Source organism: Aricia agestis, chromosome 5 (genome assembly GCF_905147365.1).
Source record: "Aricia agestis chromosome 5, ilAriAges1.1, whole genome shotgun sequence".
NCBI classification, from domain to species: Eukaryota; Metazoa; Arthropoda; class Insecta; order Lepidoptera; family Lycaenidae; genus Aricia; species Aricia agestis.
Window position 1 is genome coordinate 10,108,080 of NC_056410.1, and position 15,392 is coordinate 10,123,471.

A 15,392-nucleotide genomic window follows, 5' to 3' on the forward strand; every position below is an offset into this window, starting at 1 on the left:
GTCGTTCTTGTCATTTGTCTGTCGACTGTCGTTGTCACTTGTCACGGTTGTCAAAGAAGGAGAAGGATTTATGCGCGCACAGTTGTCGGATTTGTGTTATTTTTATTTTATCTTTGTCTGATATCTTGCTGTAAAATAATTTATATTTATTTATTTTACTTTTTTCGTTTTTATCAAACTGTAAATACCACATGCCATTTCATGGAAGCGGTCCAAAAACATTATATTTTTGAAATAAATAATATTATGAAGATACTTGTTGCCCTAGGGGAGTGATTCACAATGAATCATCCTATAAAACCTCCAGCAGATAGTGGAAAAGAATTCAATGAAGACGCTTTTGAAGATTCTGAATTATTTGAAAACTTTATAAATTCAACATTCATTGACACAACAAAACAAAATGAAAGCTCTTCAAACATTGATGGTGATAACAGTGCACTTAATGTCAGGTAATTTATAGGAAAATACAGCACGTAGGTCGTAGAAATTAATTTGACGACGATAATAAAATGACGACCTCTGTGGTTCAGTTGGTGGGCTGTTGGTAGCTCAAGCTGGGGGTCGCGGGTTCGAATCCCGCCTAGGGAACAAAAAGTATTCAAAGTTCCTGGGTTATGGATGTGTATTAAATATATATAATTAAAATCTTAAATATATCATATAATTAAAATCTTAAATATACAGTGCTCCCAAAGTGATAATGTGCATAGAAACTTGTAAAGTTTAAAAGTATTAAATATATTTTCGTTGTCTGGTACCAGTAACACAAGTCCTTCAGGTACCTACCATGGGGCCAGACTGACGTGGTGTGAAATGTCCATAGATATTATTATTAATTTAGCACCTGCTTTCATAGAGTTTCATTAGAACAAAATGCCTAGTCAACTTCTGCATGCTACATTTATTTCTACTTTCTATAATTATTTAATTAAATTTTCATATCATAAACATTATACAGAAATTTCTTATTTGTTAATAAAATAATATTGATTTTGTTTCAGTGCTCTGTGCTGTGATGAAGAGATCAGTGGGTATGATAAGTTGACAGGACAGAATTGGATCTATCCTACTAACTATCCTGTCAGAGATTATCAACTTAATATAGTTAGATCCTCTCTCTTTAAAAATACACTTGTAAGTAAACCATTGTTAAAAAAGTTTCTTAGGCCGTGTTTCCACTGAAGCCGAGTGGAGCTTAGCGGTGCCCGAATTGATCAATCGTGCTATTCCAGCAGAATGACAGCGAAGATTTCGAGCATGGTGATTGGTCAATTCGGCACCGCTAAGCTCCGCTCCGCTTCAATGGAAATCCTCTCATCTGTCAAGCGCCCAAAATGGGCACCAAAAAATATAAGCCAGCTTATATTGTTTCTCTCCTATATTATAAACAATAAAACAGAGATGCAAATAAAAAGCCGCTAACACATTAATGTGGGCCGATATTTCAAGTGTAAACATTAGCCATTTCTTGTGATGATTTTTTATGAGAGTAATTAGAAATTGAAAATTTTTCGAAAATGGTGTGAGAGGTAAGCTATTATATTTATATTTTTGTATTTTACCAAAATTTTTGATTTGTTTTCTGGATTTTCTCAGGTCAGTCTACCAACAGGATTGGGTAAGACATTTATAGCTGCAGTGGTGATGTACAATTTTTTCCGCTGGTATCCATTGGGTAAGATAGTGTTCACTGCCCCCACCAGACCCCTCGTTGCTCAACAGATTGAAGCTTGCTACAACATAGTAGCCATTCCACCCAAGGACACCATTGAAATGACAGGTAATAATATGTTTTGCTTTTTTATTAGTGTCTGAGCAAAGGTTAGTTTTTAACTAATATTGCGTCATAGCCAGATCTGAAGACTAATAAATCCCTAAAAGATCTTGTTCCAGATAAGCAGTACTTAATATAGATTTGAAAAGAGAAACGGACAGGAATATGTTCCTGATACATTTCTATACAAATATAAACTTTATAAATACAATTCAGAACAATTTGCCCATTTTCAATACTTACTATCTAGGAAATAATTATATTAAGTAAGAAATAATGTTCTAAAAGCAAAAGCTTCGGTTGCACACTAGCCATTATGAATACCTTTTCCTGGAACAAAATAAATACTAAATTAAATATACTTTCAGGACATATGCCAGTGACAACAAGGAAATCACATTGGCAAAATAAAAGAGTAGTTTTTGCAACACCTCAGGTTATCTACAATGATATAAAATCAGGTATATGCCCGGGAGAGAAGCTGAGATGCTTGGTTGTTGATGAGGCCCACCGAGCGCGGGGCAATTATGCATACTGTCAGATAATATCAAGTTTAACGGATATGGGACACACTACGTACAGGGTGCTGGCACTGTCTGCTACGCCAGGGAGCAAAGTGGATGATGTTATTCATGTCAGTATAATAACAACTGAATTACCACATTTAATAATTTATTTTTAGGGTGAAAACAGGACCCAATTCATGAGACTTTGATGTCTGTCTGTCTGTCTGTCTGTCTGTCTGTCTCCTGGCTGTAACTCAAGAACCGCTATAGCTAGACTACTGAAATTTTCACATATTGTGTATATCTGTTGTTATAAACAACAAATACTAAAAATAGAATAATGTTAATAATTAAGGGGGGCTCCCATACAAAAAACACGATTTTTTGTCTACTTTCACTCTATACCGGTACGGAACCCTTCGTGCGCGAGTCCGACTCGCACTTGGCCGATTTTTTGTATCTTTCTAGTTATTTTTTAATAGTTCTTATTTAGAATGGTTTTTTTTATTCCTGTATTTTAAAGGAATAAAAAAAAAACATTCGAAATTAAGTAAGTAAGTACCTAATTTTTCATAGAATTGTATGGTAAGTATACTGTTTTCATTGAAAAAAACCGCGTGTATCTAGGTGTTGTGAAAAATATTGCGGGATTGAAATGTGATGCCCCTCGGCCAAGTTTTGCCTACATCTGCCAACATTGTAAAATGAAAAAAATTGTATTTTTCCAGGTAGTAAATAATCTACACATAGCACATTTGGAGTTACGTACAGACAATTGTATAGATGTACGGAGATATAGCCACACAAGAAATATTAATATAGAAATTATACAGCTAGACCTTGAACTCACGATTTTACGAAAAGAGTATGTTGAGGTAGGTATGTTAAACTGATTATTTAAAATATGTAACAATTTAGTCTGTTTGGAGATTTAAAAAAATCAATGAATTAAAGTTGTTACATGTTATAGCACTAAAGTATGAAACTGCTGTTTTATTTTTTTAGGTAGGAAGACTTGACAATATTCAGAAGTGTATTTATTTTGCTCATTGACGGATTAAGACAACTTGATGCCCTAAGCAATCCATGCCTGTGGGCCCCCTTATCCATATCTCAACTAGAATCGGTCTTTGAACCTTTACTCTTCTGGTGCCCCCTCAGACGTGATGCCCTAGGCAATTGCTTAATTTGATTAAGGGCTAATCTGTCACTGATTCTGCTGAATCACGATATGGGATAAATTACACCCTCTATAAGGAATATTGTTGTTTTGGTATTAACATGATTGTTACTTGGTTTGAAATTTTTAGATTATAGATCAATATACACGAAGATTAACACAACTGAATATTTTACCGCAAAACGTCGGCAACCTGTCCAAAGGTCGTGTTGTGATGCTGTACAAAGAGTTTCAGAACAGAGATCGGAGTTCAAGGTAAGTTGTCATAAATTGATCAATTACTCATAAGTTATAAACAACGTTATGGATTCAAATACTAGATATCAGTAATTTATACTTTATATAAATTATAAATTAAGAAATAAATTATCGACATCGAAAAAGATAAGTATTGCACATTACTATTTTTTGTAGGTATAAATTTTTCGATTTATGGTGCCGGCGCTAGAGGCACGACAATTGATTTTAAGCTCGGCGGTTAAAGGGTTAAATAATTTTGCAGACATCCTCAACACAGCCACATCATGAAAGACTTCACAGTACTCATATCTCTGTTCCACGCGCTGGAACTGCTTATCCGACACGGCTCCAGAGTGTTCCTCAACTTCTTCGACGAGCACCCGGAGAAGTCGTGGATACAAAATGATGATCAGCTCACAAGGTTGTTGGAGAGGTTGCGAGATGATCTAGGAATCAACCCCTTGTCATTGGATCGAAGTGTCCTTCCTGATGGAACAATACCCGAGGTAATATACATACCCAAAGCTTTTTATAGGTAACAGTATAGTTAATGGAATCAGGCGTTACTTTGCGGAAATCCATAGTTTAAATTTAGTTTGTTATTATTTTTAGCAATATTCCGCGAAAACAACTTCCACCTTGAAGTAAATGAGTGAGTGTACGCATAGGCATGCATACAGCACCTCCCTCCTCCCACACTGCCTATGCGTACACTCGCATGCAAGAACTTGCAAATACCACTACCACACAAGCAATAATGTTGGCAAATCCGTGCACGGATATGCCAACATTATTGCTTAAAATAATAACAAACTAATTTTTTTTGTTTTTTAGGTAACAGTATAGTTTGAGGTTGATATTTATGGTGCAAACATAATATTATAGACTTTTTCGTATTGAAATTAAAGATTAAATGTGCAACTGCATGTATATGTGGTACATACACAGACATAGGTCAATATAGATACCGCATGTCCCTCTATTTGTATGAAAACGAGCGTGCCACTTTTCGCTACCTACTGTGACGTACCGATGTTAAGAAACGTGTCTATTATCTAGGCCAACTGTAGGGGTTTTTCCGGCGTTTTTCTAATTGCGGAGTCCTTTTTATAATTGATGTGGATCTTCTCGATCTCCTTAATTATAGCGCTCTGACGTGCCAGTAGCTCCTGCATGATGATGAAGGATGTATTTAGTGTACTAAGAGTCTGTTTACTGTATGTGCGTGTTGTCTCAACTCTTCCGGGGCAACCCGCTTGTGGGAGACCGGTTGAGCCGATTCGCTACCGTATCATGACAATAAAAAACACACCAAATGATAAGTGATGTTCCTCGCAGTAACAATGTTTCTCCTTATAGTTTCTTCTCAATGCTTCATGTTGATAGGTGATGCGTTGATTCTTACTCCTTTCGAAGGACCAAAATGTAGGGGTTGTCTCCTACAGATGATGGATGCTGGATGATAGTGATGATGCTGATAGTTGATACTGATAGAGATGCTAATGCTGATGATAGGTGTTAAATAATACGCTCTTGCTGCTTGATAATGCTCTGTTCTTGCTCTGTTATAACTCTGCTGCTGTTCTGCTCTGTTATAACTCTGCTGCTGTTCTACTAATGCTCTGTTGTTGCTCTGCTAATGCTCTGTTGTTGCTCTGATAATGCTCTGCTGTTGCTCTGCTAATGCTCTGTTGTTGCTCTGATAATGCTCTGCTGTTGCTCTGCTTAAATGCATAAATTTATACAAGTTCAGACGTGCCGGTCAATGTCATACCGATCCGTACAAGTTTAAATGATGAGTAAGCAAACGTGCCGGTTCAATGTACGTGCTGGCTCAATGTCATGCCGAGCCTTACGTGTTAGTGAACCGTACACCAACGTTTCTATTCGAATTTCTACAGCTTAATACGGCACAATTAGGATTTTTTTTTCGGCCCCTTTATGGGACCTCTTGTTCCCCCTTCAAGAAGAAGGGACAATTACTTACACGAATTTAACTTTTTACATTTGTATTATTTTTTTACTTATTATTTACTACCATTTTTTACTTTACATTATGTTATCTTATGTCTTTCTAGTATCTTATTGTATTTATTCTAATTTTTTATTACACTTTCTTTTATAACACTTATGATTTAGGAATTTAGGCACTTTTTAAATTCCAATTGACGTCCGATTCCGATAGCAGACTAAAGGCTGACTTTCGAAAGACGAGCATTGCTAGTCGTATGGGAACGCGATATGGCACGCGAAGTACATAACTACATAGTACATACACATGCGGTATCTATCTTGATCTATGTACAGACATATCTCTTCATTACATTCTCATAAAAAATAGTTATTTTGTTTTTTTCTTTCTGGTACAAAATGTAAATATAATAAAACTGATAATATAATATTTTTTTCAGATACCCAAAGATCTGACATTTGGCCACCCAAAGTTTGACAAGTTGAAGGAAATAATGTTAGAGCATTTTACTACAGCTCAGAAAAAAGGTGAAGATACAAGAGCCATTGGTGTGTATTAGTTTTTTTTTCTTTTATCAAAATGTTAACAAATCAGTAAAACTAGTATACATTGGTATGGGTACTAAAATTGTTGATCAGTAAGTGTTTCTTACCTTCAGTCTTCACTCTTAAGCATGAAGCTGAACAGCTGAATCGCTAGTTGACTCGTTAGTTTTTTTTTTCAGTGAAATAAGGGGACAAATGAGCAAATAGGTCACCTGATGGAAAGCAACTTCCGTCGCCCATGAACATACGCAGCATCAGAAGAGCTGCAGGTGCGTTGCCGGCATTTTAAGAGGGAATAGGGTAATAGGTAAGGGGAGGGTAGGGATGGGAAGGGAAGGGAATAGGGGAGGGTAGGGATGGGAAGGGAAGGGAATAGGGGAGGGTAGGGATGGGAAGGGAAGGGAATAGGGGAGGGTAGGGAAGGGAATAGGGTAGGGGATTGGGCCTCCGGTAAACTCACTCACTCGGCGAAACACAGCGCTAGCCCTGTTTCACGCCGCTTTTCTGTGAGCCTGTGGTATTTCTCCGGTCGAGCCGGCCCATTCATGCCGAAGCATAGCTCTCCTACGTCCCACGTTTTGTTTCAGTGTTCTGTGAATACCGGGAGAGTGTCAACTTGGTACACTGTCTGTTGCTGCAGTGTAGACCGCTGATCAGGCCGCAGATGTTCGTAGGACAAGGAGCTTCAGGTGCGAAATTATTTGCTAAAGCTATGATACTATATTTCAAATCAAAGGGCTAGTCACATTCAGCGTTTAATATGACAGACAGCGTTTAATATGAAATTGGACAGTACTAACATTATTGTTTTTTCCAAGATGAGTCTCTTCTAGACACTACAATAAAGCTTCACATACCTAATATTATTGCAAATGTTAACCGTATGCACTATGCATAATAATATTTCATATTCGCAAGGGATTCTAACTTTGTGTACAAAATCTGTCGTGTACTTATTTGATTTCTGCGTTTTATTTATTAACTAGCTGTCCCGGTAAACGTTGTTTTGCCATATAAAGTATTTCGCCCATATTATTTCATTGAAGTGGCATTTTAAGTATGGCACCATGGCAACGTTCATCGCCATGCCGTCGCACAAACAATGGTCGCCGTCAGTCTCGAGTTGTAATTTGTAATAATTTACTATTGTTTTATTGTTCAACAAATATACTCGTCAATATAAAAAGTAGCCAGTAGCCGATTCTCGGACCTACTGAATATGCAAATAAAATTTGGTAAAAGTCAGTAAAGCCGTTTCGGAGGAGTAAGGTAACTTACATTGTGACACGAGAATTTTATATTATAAGACTAAGGTTCACTCGGCGTACCTGGGCGGTAGCGGTCATTGACTCTCTGTCAAAAACTTGTCATTTTCTATATACACCGCGATTGACAATAAGGTGTCAGATGTTGTCAATCGCGGCTTTGTATAGAAAATGACATGATTTTGACAGGGAGTCAATGACCGCTACCGCTAAGTTACGCCGAGTGAACCTTAGCTGTCCCGACAAATGTTGTTTTGCTATATAAGTATTTCGCCCATCTTATTTTATTGAACTGACTAAATGAGTATCGTACCATCAACGGCCATCGCTATCCCGTCGCACAAACAATGGTCGCCGTCAGTCCAGAGTTGTAATAATTAACTAAATAATATATTCTCAGACCTACTGAATATGCATATAAAAGGTAAAAATCAATAAAGCCGTTTCGAAGAAGTACGGGAACTAACATTGTGAAACGAGAATTTATATATATATATATATATATATATATATATATATATATATATATATATATATATATATATATATATATATATATATATATATATATATATATATATATATATATATATATATATATATATATTATATATATATATAAGATTATCTACTACCCATGAAGTATAAGCAGTTGTCAGTCATCAAGCATTATGTTAACGTGGTTGCAGGTCGCGAGGGTGGTACTACGCAGCGCGCGCAGGCGCGAGCGGTGCGGGCGTTCCGGGAGGGCGGGGCCAACGCGCTCGTGAGCACGTGCGTCGCGGAGGAGGGACTCGACGTCGGCGCGGTGGACCTCTGCGTGTGTTTCGACGTCGCCACGCGCTCACCTGTCAGACTTGTGCAGAGGTACCTTTGTTACTTACGACCTTGCTCAGTGACATTTAATGATTCCTGAAATTTAATTTATTGATGACTAGCTGTTGCCCGCGACTTCGTCCGCGTGGACTTCAGTTTATAAAGCGCGATGTCAACAAAATTGGTGTCAAAAGCTTTTATAAAAAAACCCTGGTACCCCTTAAATCAATACAGCTGTGCAGTGTGCACACAATAAGTATTTCATTTTTTTATATTAAACTTTATATTTTATGCCAAATTTTAAAACTTTATATTTTATCATTGATAGGTTTAAGATTATGTCACTGCACAGATAAAGTACTGAGTTATTTAATACCGTAGAATAGATATAACAATCGAAAAAAATCGAAACTTAATGTAAAATGATACCACCTCTTATAGAAAGACTTTTGAGCAAGCGTCAGCGCGATGTAGAAGATCAAAATGTAGCCTATGTCCTTTCTTAGACTCTAGAATAATTGTGTACAAAATTTCATTGCAATCGGTTCAGTAGTTTTGGCGTAAACGCGAGACAGACAGACAGACAGACAGAGATACTTTCGCATTTATAATATTAGTATGGATTTTGACTTTTCTACGTATCAGAGTTAGACTAGTTAGATAATTACAATTATTAAATCTCCCTGAGTGTGGCCGTAAGTCCTTTTTATACGTGGATATAACTGCCCGATTCGGTCGTAGTATACATAATTATGAAAGACACTTAAGTGAACGCGTTTACTTCAAAAACATGGGCGCTAGAGTATTTTGCTGATATCCATACAAAACCTTACAAGCAACACTTCAATTATTATTTAGTTCATCAAGCCCCAAACGGTCACCTGTGACCGAGACACGTTTTTCCACGATCGAAGGGTTAAAGTGACTATATATTTTGATAATGCCTACTATACTCCAATCGGACTAACTTGTCGCTAGCGGTCATTGACTCCCTGTCAAAAACTTGTCATTTTTCATATAAAACCACGATTGACAATATCTGACACTTCATTGTCAATCGCGGTTTATATGGAAAATGACAAGTTTTTGACAGGGAGTCAATGACCGCTAGCGACAAGTTAGCCCGAGTGGAGTATAGTGTATTTCAATACTGTAAATTGTTTTATTTTTTCAGATGCGGACGCACCGGTCGTGCCAGAGGTGGCCATGTCTACATTTTGGTTACCGAGGGCAAGGAACATCAGGTATTTCCAAATTGAATAGTTGAAGTATAGTCTAATTTCATAACAAGTACCATTACCATTTTTATTTGTTATAATTAATATAACATTGATAATATAATTAATGAGTAATAATTTGTAGACACTTATGGATTGTATGAGGCAGCGAGATGGACTGAATACTAAGATACTGCAGTCGAAGGAAGTTCATAATAACTTATTCAAGAACAACCCGCGAATGTTGCCGCGTGACTTCACTCCTCAGTGCAAGAAAATGTTCATCACAGTCAAACCCGTCAACATCAATGAAAAGACTGACACCGATAAACCGAAAAAGGTAAATAATGTTCAAACGTGAAGTGCTACGAAGGGAATGGGTCCGGTTTGGAAAATTCTCTTATAAAACCCGCATGAAATACATTTACGATATTTTTCACCGGATAAGTGACGTTATCTTAGCCTAGGGAGGTGGAGATTATTAAAACTAAGGCGACTCGCAATATGTGATGATTTACAAGTGTTACTTATCTAATATGACGACCTCTGTGGCTCAGTTGGTGGGCAGTTCGTAGCTCAAGCTGGGGGTCGCGGGTTCGAATCCCGCCGACGGAACAAAAAGTTTTCAAAGTTCCTGGGTCATGGATGTGTATCATATAATAAAAATCTTAAATATATGTATAGTATAAAAGTATTAAATATAATATTTCCGTTGTCTGGTACCCGTAACACAAGTCCTTCAGGTACTTAGCACGGGGCCAGACTGACGTGGTGTGAAGCGATATTGTAAAATATTATCATAAATTATATTAATACGCGAGCGAAAAACTTTGGATCCCTTTTGACGAAAAATGCGGAAACGCAGGTGAATGAAATTTTGCACAGTTATAGTTTAAATATGGTGAATGAGTGCATCGAACTAATATTATTATTTCGAAATTATGATTTTATCATATTTTTTTTAACAAATAAAACATTACACACGCTACAATGTTTATTTCTTTTTTTTTTCAATGTTTTAGATAAGGACAATAGCGTATCCTTATTTAAATATTTTTATAATATAATAAAAAGGGGGTAAATGTTAGCACACAAAATTTCAATAACTTACAGGGACAAAAGGATTTGAGAAGCATGTTGCTAGGAGGACCCTCGACTAGTAGTTCGAGTACATCAAGCATTGATGCACCCAGCCATGTCCTCACTAAACAGGAATTTGACGATCTCTATCCAGATGCTTATAAGGAGGTCAATGTGTTGGCCGAACCCACAGAATACTGGTCTATGAGTAAAGGTAAGTAGTTAAGACCGTAAAGTATATAAATTGCAGTGTGTATAGTGTTTAGGGGGCCCTAATTAATATTGATTTATTGTATTTTTAGAGAGAATAAGAGAATTAGGTAAAAGTGACCAGCCTAGGCTAAATTTATCAACGTGGTTGGAATGGCAGAGAACACTACAGACGACTGTGAATATCGGCCATTCTGCGGACTCACAAATATTAGTAGATATTTTAAAATATAGCGACGCGAAGAGGTTCGAAGCACTCCCAGCGACTCAAACACAAGGTATTTTGTTATTCTCACTGCAGTTTTATGTTGTTGTGGTGCTGTTGCTAAGCATACTAAAACTACTTTGTTTTCTTGTAGATTTACCAGAATTTTTGGAGCCAAGTACAAGTACAAAACCTTTGACGCCAGTAAATTCAACAAAAGAGTCAAACGCGAAAGCTCTGTCTCCAGTAAAATCGAAAACAAGCAACAAAAGAAAACAGAAATTACCTTTAAAATCACCCGGAAAGAAAGACGGCGACATAAGAGCTCTGTTCAGTACCGCAACGAAATCAACGAGAAATTACACCAAACTTATAAACGATTTAGGAATTCAAAACACAGGCGGCCTAACCACGCAGCTTATAAGCTTGTTGGTCGATTTGAGCTTAGAGAACACCAATATAACAAAAAGTTGTTATATCTGTTCTACAATTTGCAACTGTAAGGTTATACAAGAAATTAGAAACCTCAGAAAGCCAATAAACGTAGTCTTACCTACAACAAGTGCACCAAAGTTACCAGACATTAACTTAATTGATGATTTCGACGCAAATTTAATTGCAGTTTGTAATAAATCCATTACAGAAATAAGCTACGGGAATAAAGATGAAGTCGGCGCAAGTAAAAAAGAAAACTTTGAGCTTGATCTTGATTTAATACAAATTGATACAAAGTATGTAAAAGACAATACAAAAAATATAAACGACATAAAAACAGACAAAAATTTTGATAAAAACTTTGACTTGGGAGATATCGACGATATTTTTGCGGATAGCAATCCTGAAGAAACTTCCAATCAGGATGTAAACACGAAAGACCCGAATTCAAGTAATCCGAAGGAAACACTTGGATTTTTCGGCTTGGATAGTATAGATGACATTTTTGCTGATTCTGACGATGACCGTCAAGAAATTAAAGAGAAACCGAATGATAATGAAAAGCTAAAGTGTTCTACTCCAAGTGCTCCTATTACTAAGGATGAGGTGCCTCATTTAGAAAATACTGAATTAAATAACTTGGCTACGTCTGTATGTAGTCCCAGAAGTCCGTCTCTTCTATCGGGAAGATGCATGGCCTCGCCCTCAGCATCTACTTCGCCGATTTTGTGCAGTCAGGTGCGAAAATTTCAATTAAGCACAAAGCGAAAAAAAGATAACAAATCCACGCCCGTAACCAATAGCAAAAGAAACCTATCGTTAAGTTTTACAAATATTTCACTACCCTCTACAAGCAAATTGGTTAGTACATTTGCTGATAAAAAAGACACTTCAAAAGAAAAGAGTATGCTTACTATAACACAATTGGTTGAAATGATAAATGATAAAAATGAACATTCAGTTTCAAAGATTTCAAATGTCTCAAAGGAAGCTTTCCAAACTAGTCACAAAGAAAGGAGTCCATCACCAATTCTGCTAACACAAAAAGATAAAACGTTTATAAACACCAATAATGTGAAAAAAACAGCACCAAGAAATATTCCTAGTCAAACGAATCGACCCGAAAGCCTTATTATTTTAGATAGTGACAGTGATTCTAATGAGGCCACGCAAGAGTATGAAGTAAACGACAGTAAAATAGTTAGTAAAGTCGATAAAAATCCGAGTCCACCATCAGATGAAAACTTAAACATTCGAAGTAACAAAAGAAAATTTGACGACGATGATATTATAACTAACTCGCCGTTCTTTGCGAAGAAGCCAAAGGTAACAACAGCATCTTCAGATAAACCTTTGACGTTACAAGAGAAAGTTTTAGCTGCTTTGAATTGTAAAAAGGTTGAACCTATTCCGGAAGATAAGGACAAAACTGTTAATTTCATGGCGTTGTCGCCGATATTAAGTTCTCAGAAAGAAAACTTAAACCCTATTTCAAAGACTATTGAAAACCGTACAGTTGATAGAAACGAAGAAAAATATAATACAAATCCTAAACTACAAATGTTACAAATGTTCAAGCGTACTAAACATGCAAATAATAGAAGTCCAAAGATAGAATTCACAAAGAAGAGAATTTGTTTTGATAGTGATGATGATTTTGCAGACAGTGACAAATTTCCGAAAATAAGACAATCACAAAAGTCACAAACACAATCACAAAAGCGTAGTCACAAACCAAACGGCAACGTTAACAAGGTAAAATATTCCAAATTTCAGTTAAGACAATTGATAGGTTTATAAGATTATGTTACATATAAGTTTACCTATAAAATTTTCAGGTTAGAAGAACTGCAGCTCAGTTCATAGATGATGAAGCAGATTTGTCTGACGATGGAGATGTTAGGAGTGGAGATGAATTGTCAGATGAGAGTATAGGCAGCATTATAGACTTTATATGCGACGAAATGCCGAACGAAGACGACACTGCAGTCGATATGCAAGCGATTTACATGAAATCTGTCAAGTCAGTAATATTATTTATCTATTGCTTTTCAACGTTAAACCCATCAATCCCCAAGCGGCAGCCGGCTGCCGAATGACAATTGAAAATCTATTGTAGCTGCGATACCCACGATGGAGATGTTAACCCTTTAACCGATTCATTGCGGCGCACACTGTCGAAAACATTTAGTAGTGGCGGCATACAATTTTCTTGTGTCACAAGAATAAAAAAAGTTAGCCGTGTCATACGCCATAGAAGTTGGATATGTCTCGCCATAGATGTTGCAAACCTTGTGTAGGTTTCAAAGTTAGAAAAATGACAGCCCCTCCTTTTTTTCAATTCACAGAATATTCAGAAACGAAGCCTATAGGCTTGTTTTACGTGGAAAGTTAATATAGTTTTGTTCAGAGTAGAACTTAAAGCGTAATTTGAGGGAGATACAATTGTTTTCTAAATGACACGGCTCACGTGTCAAACGCCACACGTTAAAAGAAATGAGACGGCTGCCGTGTCATCCGCACTGAATCGATTAACAGCCAGGGTTGGAAAAATCCGACGAATATTTTCGTGCCCATTAAAGTGGTACTTGTTCGTAAATATCCGACCTTGGCGAAATGGGCACGAACATTTTTGTCCGATGATTCCGAACTTGGCGGTTAAAGGGTTAATATTTTGTTCATAATATAATGTGATCATTGCTAGTGGTATTATTGCTAGAATTTCTTTATTGTAAATATACGATCTGATTTATATTATTATTATAATTTTAGAAGCCCCGTAAAAGGCGTTTTCAAGATTCCCGAGTTACCAAAAACATTTAATAATAACGACATACTCTCCCAAGCTGTAGAAGAAGATACTTATGTAATGGTAAGTGATTTGTTGCTAAGTTAAAGAGTAAATATTATAATATGAACATTTCATAACCATTATAATTAATATTCTTATGTAATTAATTTCACATTTTTTACAAGATACTTTTAGTAGAGAGTAGAGACTATTAAAAATATTTTCGCAGCGAATAACTTTACAAGGTCTCATGTATCCATATTTCAGTCATGTAAACTCATGTAACTTTCCTAATATGCCAAATAAATACAAGCAGACATGGTAAAGTTATTCACTGGTTATATATTTTTATTAGAAAGAGGATTCATATTTCTGCAATCATTATCATTATATTTACAGGATAGTTTCTGTGTTGATTCACACATCGGCCTCACACAAGTGAACGATGTATCGGAGTTGGAGATAGCCGAAATGATATTGGAAGAGAAAAAGAAGAGAAGAAAAAAACGTGATAAACAGCAGGACGAAAGTTGCGACAGTCCACTTGTAAGGCGAAAAGTAGTTAGAAGAAAAATCGCGAGTGATTCCGAGAGTGATTGAAGTTTTGTATGAATTTCAATATGAATGGACTTGTAATCAATCATTAAATAAGATAATATTACTATAAAATGTGTGATATAAAGATTCCGAGTGCTGGGTGCACCTAAATGTTTATCTGTGATATTATTTATGACTGCTAAAATATAACTTATTTATTGCCTTCCATTGATAAATAAGTAATTTATGCCTTTTGTATATTGCACTGTAATTAATTATTAAATAGACTGTTTTGTAAAAAGTGAAAATTGTTAATGAAAGACCAAAGAGAAATTCGTTGGTCAATTACTAATCATGATTTTCATTGATATTGTAATAATAATAATAGTTGATGTTAAATAAAAAATATTTTTATACAGGTTATATTTTATTTTTTCTACTTTTAAACATTCAGAATTGAAATATAGAGGTAATATAATACAAAATACAGTCACAGTGGGTAACCATGAAAATTAAAATAAAGAATGTCACAATAAGGGTCAATTTATAATAGCGCAGAGTCGAAGCGCAGCGAAGCGTCAAATTCGCAACAAGTCGAACGAATGCGCGTGGATTC

The 15,392-nt window shown here is 36.1% G+C and overlaps 1 protein-coding gene across 1 annotated transcript; it reads left to right on the top strand.

Annotated features, from left to right (window-relative positions):
- Positions 1 to 135: 135 nt before the first annotated feature.
- Positions 136 to 15,015, top strand: LOC121727169 (Fanconi anemia group M protein). Its single transcript, XM_042114846.1, has 18 exons — positions 136 to 452; positions 1,005 to 1,137; positions 1,600 to 1,783; positions 2,146 to 2,411; positions 3,012 to 3,158; positions 3,594 to 3,718; positions 3,966 to 4,209; positions 6,115 to 6,223; positions 6,808 to 6,909; positions 8,175 to 8,352; positions 9,476 to 9,545; positions 9,664 to 9,858; positions 10,632 to 10,812; positions 10,901 to 11,086; positions 11,168 to 13,203; positions 13,287 to 13,471; positions 14,221 to 14,320; positions 14,639 to 15,015. The coding sequence occupies exons 1-18, from the start codon at positions 283 to 285 to the stop codon at positions 14,837 to 14,839; spliced, it is 4,812 nt and encodes a 1,603-aa protein (XP_041970780.1). The 5' UTR covers positions 136 to 282; the 3' UTR covers positions 14,840 to 15,015.
- Positions 15,016 to 15,392: the final 377 nt, after the last annotated feature.